We start from the raw sequence: 14750 nt of genomic DNA on the forward strand, positions 1-14750 counted from the left end.
CTAATCACAGGTTTGTAGGGGCTGGTTGTAGTTACACTGACTAATGGCAAACACTCTTCTTTTCTTAATGGCAAGCATTCTTCACATGTTTAGCAACATGCCGTTCATTCATATATTCCAGGACTAGCATTGAAAATAGATTTGGGGTTGTAATCAAAACAAAACCTCTGGCTCAAATGAAGACCTGAGTGGAGCTTCAGTGGTCTGACCCATGAGGCAAGGTGAGGTGACCACCTCAGGTAGCAGGATCTACTGCAAAGTCTTGGCGAATCGGAGGTGGTGCTGGTCTCCTCCCACCCTTGTTCCCAATGTTGATATTTATTCCCCCTTGTTCCTGATGTAGATCATTCTCTGGCAGGGAGGACGCCATTTTATGGTTCATTTCAGGTACCAAAATGTCTTGGGCCAGCCTGGTCTGCATGACCACAGTCTCAAATCATGTTCCCCTATCCATAAATCCTATTGTACCAACAAAGCCTTTGCCAGTACAGTACAGTGGACTATATTACTTTCTCCTGAAACCAATCATTCGATGAGCAGGGCCTTTACATTTAGACCAGAGCAGTTTCTTTGCACAAGGAATCCATATTCTGTAGCAAATTAATCCAAATTCTGTGCCATGTAAAGCTGACTTCTATACATTACTCAAATGAAGGAAATGGGCACAAATTTTCTTAAATTTGCAAGTTATTCTGCTAATTTTGCTAATAATGGGAATTCCTTCTCCAACTACTGGAAATCAGTTAGCTTATTCTCTGGCTTCTAAAATTTCAGTAGGCATTGCCAGTCATGCCTTTGCTGCCATGAGAGCTAGAAACATGACCCCCCCTTTTGCCTAAAAATAAAAAAGCAGAAATTCTTAGGACGCTGAATTTTGCAACACATTCTGGGTTGTTTTTGTTGTTGTTGTTGGGCAATTCAGCAGAATTGCAGCATTCGTGGAGCGTTAGCAAAGTTCTCCCCGGGTTCAAGTCCAACATACTATCTACTGTATCATGCAGGTGGTTGTAATCCATATTTTTGTCATTGTTATTAGCAGGCAGGACAGAACCCAGGGGTCCTGTCTGTCTGAGATCTTAGAACTGGAATCAATTCTCCTCACCCAGAAAACACTCAGGATGGGCTGTGAGTCCCAAGGGATGGACAGAGATTTGTTCACAGAAAAGGCACCCTAGTTTAGCTGTTACCTCAGGCCGCACGGGGTCCTCAATTCCCACCACAGCAATGCACGTCAAGTCTATTACAATATCGTTCTCACTGTCCCATTCGGGCTCCTTCCCTGCTGGGAAATCGCGGTAGGCTATGCAGATAGTCCTCAGTCCATCGCATGCCATGGGCTCTATCACCTTCTTTACCATTTCATCTCGGTCACGGGGCCGGAAGGTGCGTAACTCCCCATTACTGTTGAGAATGTTTGTGCACCTGGAAAAGGGGTAAAGAGGGACAGTTGACAGAGGATTCTTTTCTCTTGAAAATGCAGCTTTGCCACACATGATATGCAGCGGCTTGGTCCACCAGGCTCCTTATTACTTGCGCCTGAAGGGGTGCCGCAGGGTTCTATCCTAGGCCTGTTGTTGTTCAACATCTTAATACACAACTTGGATAGAGGAATTGAGGTGATACTCCTCAGATTTGCAGATGACCTTCAACTGGGGGCGGGATAGCTAATGCCACAGAAGACGGCATCGGAATTCAAAAGAACCTTAACAAACTGGAGAACTGGGCTGAAACTAACAATATGAATTGCAATATAGGGTCAAAGGTAAGGTTTTACACTTAGGCAGGAATAACCAGCTGCACAAATCTAAGATGGGGAACACTTCCAGTGCGATTGTTGTTGCTGGCGTCCATCTGTCTCGATAGACAATGGAGTGCACCTCCAGGGGTGGTCAAACTGCTGGAGAATAATAGCATCTGCTGTGGCTGCAGAGACCAGGCTCTGACTTCTGGACATTCTCAATGGTCTCACTGCCTTCTGAAGTAAGGCAACCTTCTCAGTACAGTATTGTACTGACATCCAGTAGTCCAAAAGTGCCCTGAAATTTCTTTTCCCCATGTGAAGACCTTTTTATTTGCCTTACAGTGGTGCCTCGCTAGACGAATTTAATTCATTCCACGGGTCTATTCTTATAACGAAAACTTCGTCTAGCGAATCCCATAGGAATGCATTGAATTTTTTTGATTTTTTTTTTTTGCCCATAGGAACGCATTAATTGAATTTCAATGCATTCCTATGGGAAACCGCGATTCGCTAGATGAATTTTTCGTAAAATGAATTCGTCTAGCGAGGCAACGTCCGCTAGAAAAATCCTTTCTTTAAGTGAAAATTTCGTCTTACAGGGCGTTCGTTAAGCGAGGCACCACTGTAGTTCTTAAAATATACCGTAATTTGACACTGTTTTATCTTACTGAGTTTTTTGTGTCCCCTAACATCACCGCCATTAGTGTTGTATACTTCTCTGCGGCTTTCTTGTTTTAGTGAAATTTGCTCTTTTCATTGGTTTTAAATTGTGAGCGACTCTGAAAGCATTTTTGGAGTTGAAGAGCAGGGTAGAGATGCTGCCAAATGACTGCATGATACTGTACATACATTATCCTGTATTCTCAAGTGTTGTTGTTATGCTGGTGCAAATTTCAGAGCTGGAATGAGCACTCAACTAATTCCGGGGCAGTAACAACAACAACTTGTGTGGGCATCATTTAACCTCATACAAGGGAGCGCAGACTCACTTTTTAAGGACGATTTCAGAAGCGCCTTTGCTGAAGAGGCGGTAGCCGCCATCAGGCATGCAAATGACGGTGCTCATGGATTTGCGGACAGAATTAAAGGTGTAAACCTTGTAGAGCTTCTCCTCAGGGATCTGTTCACGCACAGGCTGGTAGTCACGCCGCAGGCCAAGCACAAAGCCCAGCAGTGAACACTCCGTCTTATTGCCGACCTGGCGTGGCAGGCCCCCTTCTTTCTCTGGAGGCTGAAGGAAGCAGAGAATAAGAAAGGAGAGCCTCATTCTTCAGTTCTCCAAACCTCATCCGTTTCCCCTGCCTATGGGCTGAACTAAATTTTTTGGGATCCCCCAACCTCAGCCCTGCAACAGGCCTTGAATCTGGAGGCATATCTACGCTTCACATTTATACTGTGGCTTCCTCTCTGCATGGTTTTTTGGGAACTGTAGTGGGTTACAACTTTCTGATCAAAAGTTCTTAGCGTCCTCAAACTACAATTCCCAGGGTTACTTGGGGAGCACAACAACAGAAATACAGCTATGAAACCAACGTAAGTATGCAGAATGCAGGTGAGGAGACTTGAATCCTCCCCAAATCCTCTGTCTACCTTCCTGCAGGCCCTCTTCCTTACTATTTTATTTACGTTTATGGTTATCATTGCATTTATTCATTGCCTACTGGTGGCGCTGTGGGTTAAACCACTGAGCCTAGGGCTTGCTGATCAGAAGGTCGGCGGTTCGAATCCCTGTGACGGGGTGAGCTCCCGTTGCTTGGTCCCAGCTCCTGCCAACCTAGCAGTTCGAAAGCACGTCAAAATGCAAGTAGATAAATAGGAACCGCTACAGTGGGAAGGTAAATGGTGTTTCCATGTGCTGCTCTGGTTCGCCAGAAGCGGCTTTGTCATGCTGGCCACATGACCTGGAAGCTATACGCCGGCTCCCTCAGCCAATAATGCGAGATGAGTGCGCAACCCCAGAGTCGGTCACGACTGGACCTAATGGTCAGGGGTCCCTTTACCTTTACTACATAAAATATATCAGCGTTACTTACAATTATGAAAGCATGTGTAATACAAAAGTAAAAAACACATCAGAAAGATAAAAGAGCATTATTGCTCATCCTGTTTTAACATAAAAAAGAAAAATCCTATGCCAGTCTACTAGACACTTTTTATTCTAACTGGGTTTATATCCTGTACTGGAGCCTTCTGGGGGAAAAGGTGTTTGGGAAGCAGATTGCAAAGAGGTAAACCCAAGGAATCAGGAGGGTTCAGATTCTCTCTCTCACTCATATGCCGTACCAGCTCTTAAAACTGATGTCTCTCCCTTGCTTTATAAATGATGGGGGCAGCAGATATAATGTCCAAGAGATTGAAAGAAGTTTTAAATCAAATAATACATAAGGATCAGGCTGGTTTTCTTCCTGGTAGACAGTTAAAGGATAATGTAAGACACATAATAGATGTAATAGAATATCTGGAGACCAAGATAGATAAACCAGCTGTTTTGATGTTTGTAGATGCTGAGAAAGCTTTTGACAATATATCTTGGCAATTTATGAAGAGGAATTTGGAATCAATGGTTGGGAAGAATACATTTGTGAATGGGATCGAGGCGATTTATTCAGAGCAAAAGGCAAGATTGATAATTAATAACACCCTAACAGAATATTTTGAAATCACAAAAGGAACTAGACAGGGCTGCCCTTTATCACCGTTATTGTTCATCATGGTCCTGGAAATATTATTGATCAGATTAAGAGACTTATCTACAATTAGAGGTATTAAGGTAGGTGCAAAGCAATTTAAAGTGAAAGCCTTCGCAGACGATTTAGTTTTAACATTGGAAAATCCAAAGGAAAGTGTTGCAGAAGCTATAGAAGTAATGGAGAAATTTGGCCAACTGGCAGGATTCAAATTAAATAGACAAAAAACCAAGGTTATGGCAATGAATATGATGAAAGAAGAAAAACAGGAATTACAGTTAAAACATGGACTCGACGTGGCTAAAAAGGTAAAATATCTGGGAATATGGATGACAGCAAAGAATATTAATCTTTATAGTGACAACTACGAACAAGTATGGAAGGAAATAAAGAAAGACCTGGAAAGATGGACTAATATGAAAATGTCATTCTCAGGAAGAATCGCAACAATAAAGATGAATGTATTACCTAAGATGTTATTCCTATTTCAAACTATACCTGTGGTTAAAGGTACGAGGCAATTCCAAGAGTGGCAAAAGATTTTATCAAGATTTGTCTGGCAGGGGAAAAAACCTAGAATAAAACATAAAATTTTGGTAGATAAGAAAGAAAGAGGTGGATTCGCCCTGCCAGACTTGAGACTTTATTATGAAGCGTCTTGTATCTGTTGGATAAAAGAATGGATAACTCTAGAGAATACGGACTTGTTAGATTTGGAAGGTTTTAACAATAGATTTGGATGGCATGCGTATTTATGTTATGACAAAAAGAAATCACATACCGGGTTTACGAATCATGTGATAAGAAGATCTCTATACGAGGTGTGGGAAAGAAATAAAAGGCTGTTAGAGACTAAAACACCCTGGTGGGTCTCACCAGCAGAGGTATTAACAGTTAAGAAAGTAAATATGGAGAAGAGGCGGGCCACGTATGAGGAAATCTTGACGAAAACTGAAAAAGGATGGAGTTTAAAACCTTTTGATGATATTAAAGGAGTGTTAACAGGATGGATAGAGTACCATCAAATAAATGATGTGCTTAAAGAAGATAGAAAAATAGGTTTTGAGGATAAAAGATCCAAATTTCAAATAGAAGTGCTAGAAGGCAAAACAAAGCTTTTGGCAAAGATGTATGATTTGTTGTTGGAGTGGTATACAAAAGATGAGTTGACAAAAGAAGTGATGATTAAATGGGCAAAAGATTTGGGGCATAATATTGAATATGATGCGTGGTTGAAATTATGGAATCAAACTTTAAGATTTACAGCATGTACTGCCTTGAAAGAAAATGTATATAAGATGATGTACAGATGGTATTTAACTCCAGTTAAATTAGCTAAAATGTATAGAATGAGTGACAAAAGTTGCTGGAAATGTAAAGAGAAAGATGGTGAATTTTATCATATGTGGTGGACATGCGAAAAAGTTAAAAGATTTTGGGAAAGTTTATATAACGAATTGAAAAAGATGTTTAGATATACTTTTCCAAAAAAACCAGAAGCATTTTTGTTAGGAATAATGGGAGGAGAGATTAGAAAAGAAGATCAAACACTGTTTATGTATGCAACAACCGCGGCTAGGACTTTGTTAGCCCAAAAATGGAAATTACAGGAATTACCTACAATTGTGGAGTGGCAGACAAAAATGATGGACTATGCTGAACTTGCTAGATTGACATGCAAGATTCGTGACCAGGGGGAGACAAGGTTTCAAAAGGACTGGAGTAAATATGTGGACTATATGGAGAAAAACTGTAGATCGTTAAATACTCTCGCAGGATTAAAATAAACCTTACGAATTGACCAATATGTCAAAAAGGAACTGCAAAAAAAAGGGAATTAACAAGAAACCCGCATGAAGGGAGGGGGGGAAGTCATAGCTCGGCGGAGCAAGGTAAAAGATGTGAATATAAGATTTTGTATAAAAGATTGGTTTTGTTAATTTGTTGAATTTGGAAAACTGGAATAAAATGTATTTTTAAAAAATAAATAAATGATGGGGGCAAAGTAACATTTACAGTGGACCAAGAGAATATGCCAGAGTCCTCCACAACATTTATGAGTTCCATCCCTCTGAGCTGCCCTAACATTCAAATGGCACCCAAAGGTAGTATTGCAGCATTGGCAAGTGTAGCCTAAGGCTGCAATGGGGCAATGGGGCATCCCCGGCCCCCACTCACTAGTATCTTGGTGGTGTAGGCACTGTTGATGGCGATGGCGTGCACTAGCAGGTCCAGATTCTTGGGTGTAAGGTTGCTGGGGTCAGGGGTCTCCTTGTAGTGAGTGTCACCCATGTAGGACTGCACAACGGTCATGCGATTGGTGGTCAAGGTGCCTGTCTTGTCAGAGCAGATGGCGGTGGCATTGCCCATGGTCTCACAGGCATCCAGGTGTCGAACCAGGTTATTGTCCTTCATCATTTTCTGCAGTCAAAGAATGAGATCAGGAGTTTAGCTGCACCCTAGTGTCTTCCTATAAGGTGCTGAGGGTGTGTGTGTTGAACCAAGACCTCCCACAGCAACATCTAGGCTGTCAGCTGACCCCACAGAAGACCCCACAGCTGACATCCCAAAATATGCAGAAGCACCAGCCATTCCTTCTAAGCATGTCAGGTAATCTGAAAAATGCTTCCCTTCAGGCAGCAATGCAGACTCTCTCTTGCTTTGCCTAACATCATACTAGCCCTGAACCTTTACGGCATGTATCTAATGCATTATTTGATCTCCAGCCTCTCCATGACTACATCTCCTGCTTCTGGGTCAGCCGACAGAGACCTTGAACCTGATGAGGACCAAGGGGAGCAGGACCCTCCAACGATCTTCATACTACCACATTTGGACATATTTGCCCCAGGTCTGGAGATACCTACCTACACCAGTTGCCCCTCTGCCCCTTATTTCCCACCCTAAGGTCAAGGAGCAATGGAGACAGAGAGCTGGGCAGGAACTTCAGAGATGCTGCTGAAATGCTTGGGTAGCTGCACATGAGGCTAACCAGGGGAAGGGGAAGTGCAGGGAGACAACTGGTTGGACCAGGGCCTGGAGGAAAGCCAGGGTGGAGTGGAGACTTGCCAAGGAGTGTGGTGGACTCGTCTCCTTCTTTGGAGGTCTTTAAGCAGAGGCTTGACAGCCATCTGTCAGGAATGCTTTGATGGCGTTTCCTGCTTGGCAGGGGGTTGGACTGGATGGCCCTTGTGGTCTCTTCCAACTCTATGATTCTATGATTCCTTTACAAGCTTCCAGTCTGAGCTGCTCCATTGCCGAAGCAACAAGACCCATCTAAGCTGCAGCCTTCCTGACCTGGGGAAATGGACACTCCTATTTTCCTGACCTGTAGCCTGTTCATGGCTATGCCTCCTGTCTAGCATATCTACGGCCTTATCAAGGTCAGGCCTTGGTACCTGCTGTAAGCTAGGCCCCAGGCCTGGCGCTCGTCTTGACTGAATCTAACAGATATTGTACTGAGGCCAGAGCAGAGACAAAACATAGAAGGACCATGCGTCTAACTCTCATTGAAGTCTATCAAATCAATGCTATACCTTAATTTATAAGAGACGACTATCAGAGGGCACTACTTTTGCCAACCTGGTATTTCAGAGATAACCTCATAGAATCATAGAATCGTAGAGTTGGAAGAGACCACAAGGGCCATCCAGTCCAACCCCCTGCCGAGCAGGAAACACCATCAAAGCATTCCTGACATATGCCTCTGCTTAAAGACCTCCAAAGGAGACTCCACCACACTCCTTCGTAGCAAATTCCACTGCCGAACAGCTCTTACTGTCAGGAAGTTCTTCCTAATGTTTAGGTGGAATCTTCTTTCTTGTAGTTTGAATCCATTGCTTCATGTCCGCTTCTCTGGAGCAGCAGAAAACAACCTTTCTCCCTCCTCTATATGACATCCTTTTATATATTTGAACATGGCTATCATATCACCCCTTAACCTTCTCTTCTCCAGACTAAACATACCCAGCTCCCTAAGCTGTTCCTCATAAGGCATTGTTTCCAGGCCTTTGACCATTTTGGTTGCCCTCTTCTGGACACGTTCCAGCTTGTCAGTATCCTTCTTGAACTGTGGTGCCCAGAACTGGACACAGTACTCCAGGTGAGGTCTGACCAGAGCAGAAAACAGTGGTACTATTACTTCCCTTGATCTAGATGTTATACTCCTATTGATGCAGCCCAGATTTGCATTGGCTTTTTTAGCTGCTGCATCACACTGCTGACTCATGTTGTCTCACACAGGAAGGGTACCAACCCTGTAATGTATGCCAGACACGGAAATTTTGATTCTTACCTTCACAGAATAGGCTAAGGAAATAGTGACGGCCAATGGGAGGCCTTCAGGGACAGCCACGACCAGGACAGTGACACCAATAATGAAGAACTTGACAAAGTACTGCACATAGACAGGGGTGCACTCAGCCATCCATGTCTTCCCATCGATTACAAATGTCTCAATAACAAAATACAGAACCAGGATGATGACAGTGATGGCCGACATCACCAGCCCTGGCAGGAGTAAGAGAAAGAAAGGGAAACGGACAGTCAGGTATGACAATTAGACCTAAGTCTGAGTACAGTGGTGCCTCGCTAGACGAATTTAATTCGTTCCACGGGGCTTTTCTTATAACGAAAAATTCTAGCGAATCCCATAGGAATGCATTGATTTTTTTTTGGATTTTTTTTTTTTGCCCATAGGAACGCATTAATTGAATTTCAATGCATTCCTATGGGAAACCGCGATTCGCTAGACGAATTTTTCGTAAAACGAATTCGTCTAGCGAGGCAACCTCCGCTAGAAAAAACCTTTCATTAAGCGGAAATTTCGTTAAGCAGGGCATTCGTTAAGCAAGGCAACACTGTACCTGTGATCACGCATCCACCCACACTTTAATAATATTCTGGCTCTAAAGCCAGAACATGAGGAATTGAAACTAATGCTGTGTAAACACAACATTTTATTCAATGCTCACTGAGATCTTGTTTTTTTTCTATCTAGTCTACACACATTCAGGACATATTGTACATTTTATGCCCCTGAAAATAGCTTTTCACAATTCCAAAAATAAAGGCTCAATGCAAATTGATTTTGCATTACACCCCCCCATCCATGTCCATTTGAAACTGGGTGGAGCCAGTCCCAGTAATGAGGGTGTATCCACACCTGCCTAACACAGTGGTACCTCGGGTTACAAACGCTTCAGGTTACAAACTCCGCTAACCCAGAAATAGTACCTCGGGTTAAGAACTTTGCTTCAGGATGAGAACAGAAATCGTGCTCCGGTGGCGCGGCGGCGGCAGCAGCGGGAGGCCCCATTAGCTAAAGTGGTGCTTCAGGTTAAGAACAGTTTCAGGTTAAGAACGGACCTCCGGAATGAATTAAGTTCTTTACCAGAGGTACCACTGTAATGTTGTGGGCATAACAAGGTCACAACTACCAATTCTTCATTCACCTGGGGCAAGTGCAGGAAGGAAAAGGTGTGGATAACCTAACTGAGGGATTTCAAGCACATTATCAAGGAATCCCACCTACCCTTGCGGACAGCAGGATCTAGAATTTATGTTGAGGATTAGCATGAATGATTCCAAATCCATATTAAAAAAACTATGTTTTTGCACTACAGATAGGAAGTGTGTCCACATCCTAAGTCTCCTTGCAAGGCCCCTTTGCACATTACTCATTCAGTCCCCAAAGACATGTCAGGTATTTTCTGCTAAGACAAGGGTTGATAGAAGCAGGCTAGCTAGAAAGGCAAAGGAACTAAAATGTTCAGAAACTTGGAAGGTGATGGGGTGGAAGAGAAAGAGGATCAACGGGTAGCCTCTTTTATATTGTTTCATATCTAAGTTGAGCAGTGAGAAACTGGGGGCAGCCTTCACAGTTCACAGATATTTTTGGAGAACTGAGCACTGGAGACTTGTTATTTACAAATACAGTATGCAAATTGATTTATGGAGGTGCCAGAGGAAGCAAACAGGTGATGAGTGCTGCCTCGCTGCAACAACTGAGTTTTTAACCACTTATCTGCTACCCAAATTCAAACTAAACACTATTCAGTTCTCTTTGTACACAAAGTTCTTTTGGCCATCCTCAGATCAGAAAAAAACACCTGATTTCCTACCTTCACCTTAGCGGGTTAGGTGTGATTTCTATTCTAGATAATTGAGGCAGCCAAGTGCCCATTGTCTCCTCCCAGTGACCAGACCAGGCAGATCTACTATGAAACTAATGAAGCTTAAGCGTCAGGGTCAGCTAATCCCTGAGGGACTCCAGAAGCTACTTTAGTGCACATTGCTTAAAAAAATGGGTCTAGTACAACTCAAATTTATTAATTTTTTTGCTGTATATACAGTATTTCAAAACCCCCAAGTTTGAGTCCGTAGCACAGATGTTGTAAAGGTGGATTGTGTTAAGTTGGCTGGTCTGCTGTGGTTCATGTAATTCTTCCCTCCTTTTTAACACAGGTCAAGGCCGCTGAGATGAATAACAATGAGTTCATGAAAATAATAATAATAATAATAATAATAATAATAATAATAATAATAAATTTATACCCCGCCCATCTGGCTGGGTTTCCCCAGCCACTCTGGGCGGCTTCCAACAGAAAAATAAAACACAGTAATCTATTAAACATTAAAAGCCTCCCTGAACAGGGCTGCCTTCAGTACTTAAGTGGATACCAAAAAACGCACTCACAGAAGATTTGCGGAGATCTGCCATGGAACAACCCCATTGAAGAAGATAACAGTGGTTACCTGGACCTTGTTGCTGGTTGTAAAGCCCCCCCTAATAGTTCAAGCTTCAGGCCCCCCAAAATGTAGGTCCACCACTGGACCAGACCACGCAAGGCTTAAGGAGAGACCCATTTCTCGGCAGACAACATTCTTAATTAAAAGAGTTCTCAAAAATGGGGCAGGTCAATGATGCTTTGGCATCACCACCCCCAGTCCATATGGAAAAATACTGTGTGTCAAATTCAGCTTCCTGAGAATCTCTGTTTCTAGTCCTTGTTATGGTTATGAAGATATGCCTCAAAGTAGCCAATGCCTGCTGAAACCTCAAAAGACGGAGGGGAAGCTGAATATGATTTTCATTGCTTCTGGTTGGCGCTCTAAAAACCAGGACATTTCATTTCATTGCCCCTCCCAAACATTGCTAAAACCTGAATGAATGATCAAAAGTGTAAAAAGTGAGAAATAAATCATTCAAAATAAAAGGAAATAAATTCATGCAGTACTTACTTTTGTTCTTCTTCTTTTTTTGGGGGGGGGGAAGAGGAATTCATTTCTTTTTGTCATGCAGAGCACAAAGTCCTAGCTGCATCTTGTTTCCCACCCCCTAAGAAAGGCCACCCTCCTGCTATTTCTCAACAGGGGTAGCTCCACTTGGTTCTGTGACACAGCATCCCAACATACCTGCTTTCCCGATCTGCACCGCCAGTTTGGTGAGCTTCCCTTGCAGAACAGATTTCTCTTTTTTGGGCACACTGGCTTTCTTCTTTTCTCGCTCTTCCATCTCGCCACCCTCTGCACTTTTCAGGGGTTGCATCTCCATGGCAACTGCCCCATCCTGCTTTTTGGCTGCAGAGAGAGAGAGAGGGGGGGGGAGCAAAACACTGGTTCACCCATAAGGGAAGAATATTTGTCCCACCCTAATGTCATATTAATCCTACAGCTAGGATTGACACAAAACGAAACAAAAACAAACAAGCCGTCCTGCTTTTGTGCTGTTAAACAGCATCCTGAGGCACTAGAAATAAGGTATTGAAGCAGCGGTGCTCCCATTGCAAGATTCATGCATTGATCAGAGGGTTGGAGAAGATGATACAGGAAGCTGCCTTCTAGCCTTGGTCCATCCAGCTCAAGGATTTCAGGCAGGAGTCTCTCTCAGCCCTACCTGGAGATGCCAGTGGGGATTAAACCTGGGACCTTCTTGCATGCTCTAGCACTGAGCTACAGCCCTTCCCTTAGGGTCCTCTAATGACTTCCAAGGCCCTTTCCAACTCTAAATTCTATGACAGATGAGGTTTTCCACATATCTCTCCCCCCCCCCAAAAAATCACCAGTTGAATTTCTGTGTCACATGCTGATGACAACAAGAGTCTTGGTCCCAGAAAAAGTGGCAGCCCCAGCCCCGGGCTGCTCTAGTGGGGCTCCATTCCCTGCAGCACATCTGGTGCCATCAGGGGTGGGGAAGCCTTCCCCTTCTGGGGGCCGCATACTGCTGGTGATCGGGGGTGGAGACAAAAGTCCATGGGGCAACAGATGTGACTTTGTACAATATGCCACTTTCCGGCCATGCAAAAAAGAACAGCAACAACCACCCAGGAGTCCCTGCCTCTCTCTCATAACCCACCCACCCAAGCAAGAGGCAAGCAAGAGTTCATGGACACATTCAAGCAGCCAAATGCACTTGAGGAGGGGGTGCAGTAGCGAGGAGTGTGGCCTGGGGAGAGTCCTGCTGAGGGCCAGACAGACAGGAGTGGAATACTAGCTTTGGCCCCTGGCCTGATGTTCCATTCCCCTGTTCCCAGATGCTTCCATGGGGGAAAATAGGAATTTGCCTCCTCCTAGGGTAAAGTCGAGTGAAGAGCTGGTTTCTTAGAGGACCAGTTTCAGATCTGTCTGCAGAAGGCAGCACACACAGGCACTCGCACTGTCTCTTGTTGCCTCTTTCACATTTTCTCTCAACCCACAATAAAACCTCGGCTGTGCAAAAATATATACAGCCACTCTCATGCAATCTTACCACAGAAATATCTCCCATGTAGAGACAGTGGAACTAAATGTGGTTTAATTGTCATAATGTCATAGCCTCTCCCAGTGAACTCTGGGAATTGTGGTTCCCTGAAGGAGATCTTTTGGACAAAAATCTCAGCACCTTCACACAAAGCTACAACTCCTAGAGTTCTTTAGAGGAAAGTTCTTCTAGTGCACAATTCAGGTGAACAATTCTTTACATGGTAGGTTCAAAAAAGCTTGTGCTCAGATGGACAGCACTTTCTAATACTTACACACATGGATATTGAACCAAGATAAACACAAGTGTGCACGCACGCACACACACACACACACACACACACACACACACACACGCACCACTCCTATCCCTTGTGATTCTAAATACCCAACACTGTCTGACATTCCAACATGTATCTTGATAACACTCTCCCACTAGCTGTTGCTTATTTCCTATGAACCATAGGGGTGTCAGGTCCAATACTGTACTGGAGTTCTAAAATCTCTGAATTTAAATTCCAGCTCAATAACTGACAAATATATGCAATCTCTGCACTTTGGTACACCCCTGTCTGTAAACAGGGAATCTTTTTATTCTTTTGCAACAACTACAGGAACTTTCCTGCCTGCTTGTGTTGGCTCTGCTTAGTCTGAGCAGCACGTGGCAGCCAAGGACTCTCTTAGTGTGACCGGAGGCAGGAGGAGGATATCAACCCTCTTGCTTTCATAATTGCAAAGGTTGGAAAAATTGTACCTGATTGCCAGCTGACCAGGACAAATACAGCTTGGCTACCTTTTATGATTTTTAGGCTAGTTGCCAGAAAAACAAGGGGCAAGATCACTCTACCCCTCAATCCACATTCACATGTGTGTGTTTTGAGCTGTACAGCTTAGATGAATACAAAGATTTTGTGCTGGGTGCTACCAAGGGTTACCATATGAAGACCTCCAAAATAAGGAACCCATTGTGAAATCGTAAGAAAATAATGTATTACATGTGCCAGTACCTTTTAACAGCACTTCATTTGAATATACCATCCTTGTAATGTACTAAATTGAAGTTGTTTTGTGCAGTTGTGGTGCCTGTAACAAATCAATGAGGTTTCTCATTTGCCTTGAAATGAGAAAGTCTCAACCCCTAGACCTGTTCAGAATGTGTGGGCTCTTGCCACAACTCACCCAAACCTCACTGGGCTCTGCTCCTGTCTCCATTGCAGGCTGGCTCTGGGCTTTACTCCCCAAGTTAGCAAGCTTAGTACCCAGTTCTACCTCTCTTATATTTCAAGAGATAACAACCCTAACAGGAGCTCTGCATGCTTTTGCCTCTGGTCACACAAGGTTTTGCTTTGCTTTGTTTAAACATGTCAGTTTTCTGAATGCAAATTATATATACAGCTAGGAAATCTAGAACCAGTCTGTTAAAGCCTAAATGTAGAGCTACAGGGGAGGCATTCAAAATGTGTTGGGGGAGTGTCCCGGGATTTTTACCTTTGTTCTGATTATTCTCCACTGCCCCATCCTGCTGCTTTCCTACAACAGAAGAAGGGAACGCAAACACAGGACGCTTGAGAACAGACAACACG

General features: G+C 43.6%; 1 protein-coding gene across 2 annotated transcripts in view; it reads right to left on the reverse strand.

The window, feature by feature from the left end:
• Positions 1-14750, reverse strand: part of ATP2B3 (ATPase plasma membrane Ca2+ transporting 3) — an 81585-nt gene that overhangs the window by 38090 nt on the left and 28745 nt on the right. For both annotated transcript variants that reach the window (XM_035097074.2, XM_035097072.2), the window contains exons 6-11: positions 14656-14697; positions 11845-12009; positions 8723-8937; positions 6607-6849; positions 2731-2972; positions 1188-1422 (exon numbers count right to left, since the gene is read on the reverse strand). In XM_035097074.2, coding sequence (XP_034952965.1) covers positions 1188-1422; positions 2731-2972; positions 6607-6849; positions 8723-8937; positions 11845-12009; positions 14656-14697 — 1142 coding nt within the window. The remainder of the gene's footprint in view (positions 1-1187; positions 1423-2730; positions 2973-6606; positions 6850-8722; positions 8938-11844; positions 12010-14655; positions 14698-14750) is intronic.

This window comes from Zootoca vivipara, chromosome 16, assembly GCF_963506605.1.
Source record: "Zootoca vivipara chromosome 16, rZooViv1.1, whole genome shotgun sequence".
Classification (NCBI taxonomy): Eukaryota; Metazoa; Chordata; class Lepidosauria; order Squamata; family Lacertidae; genus Zootoca; species Zootoca vivipara.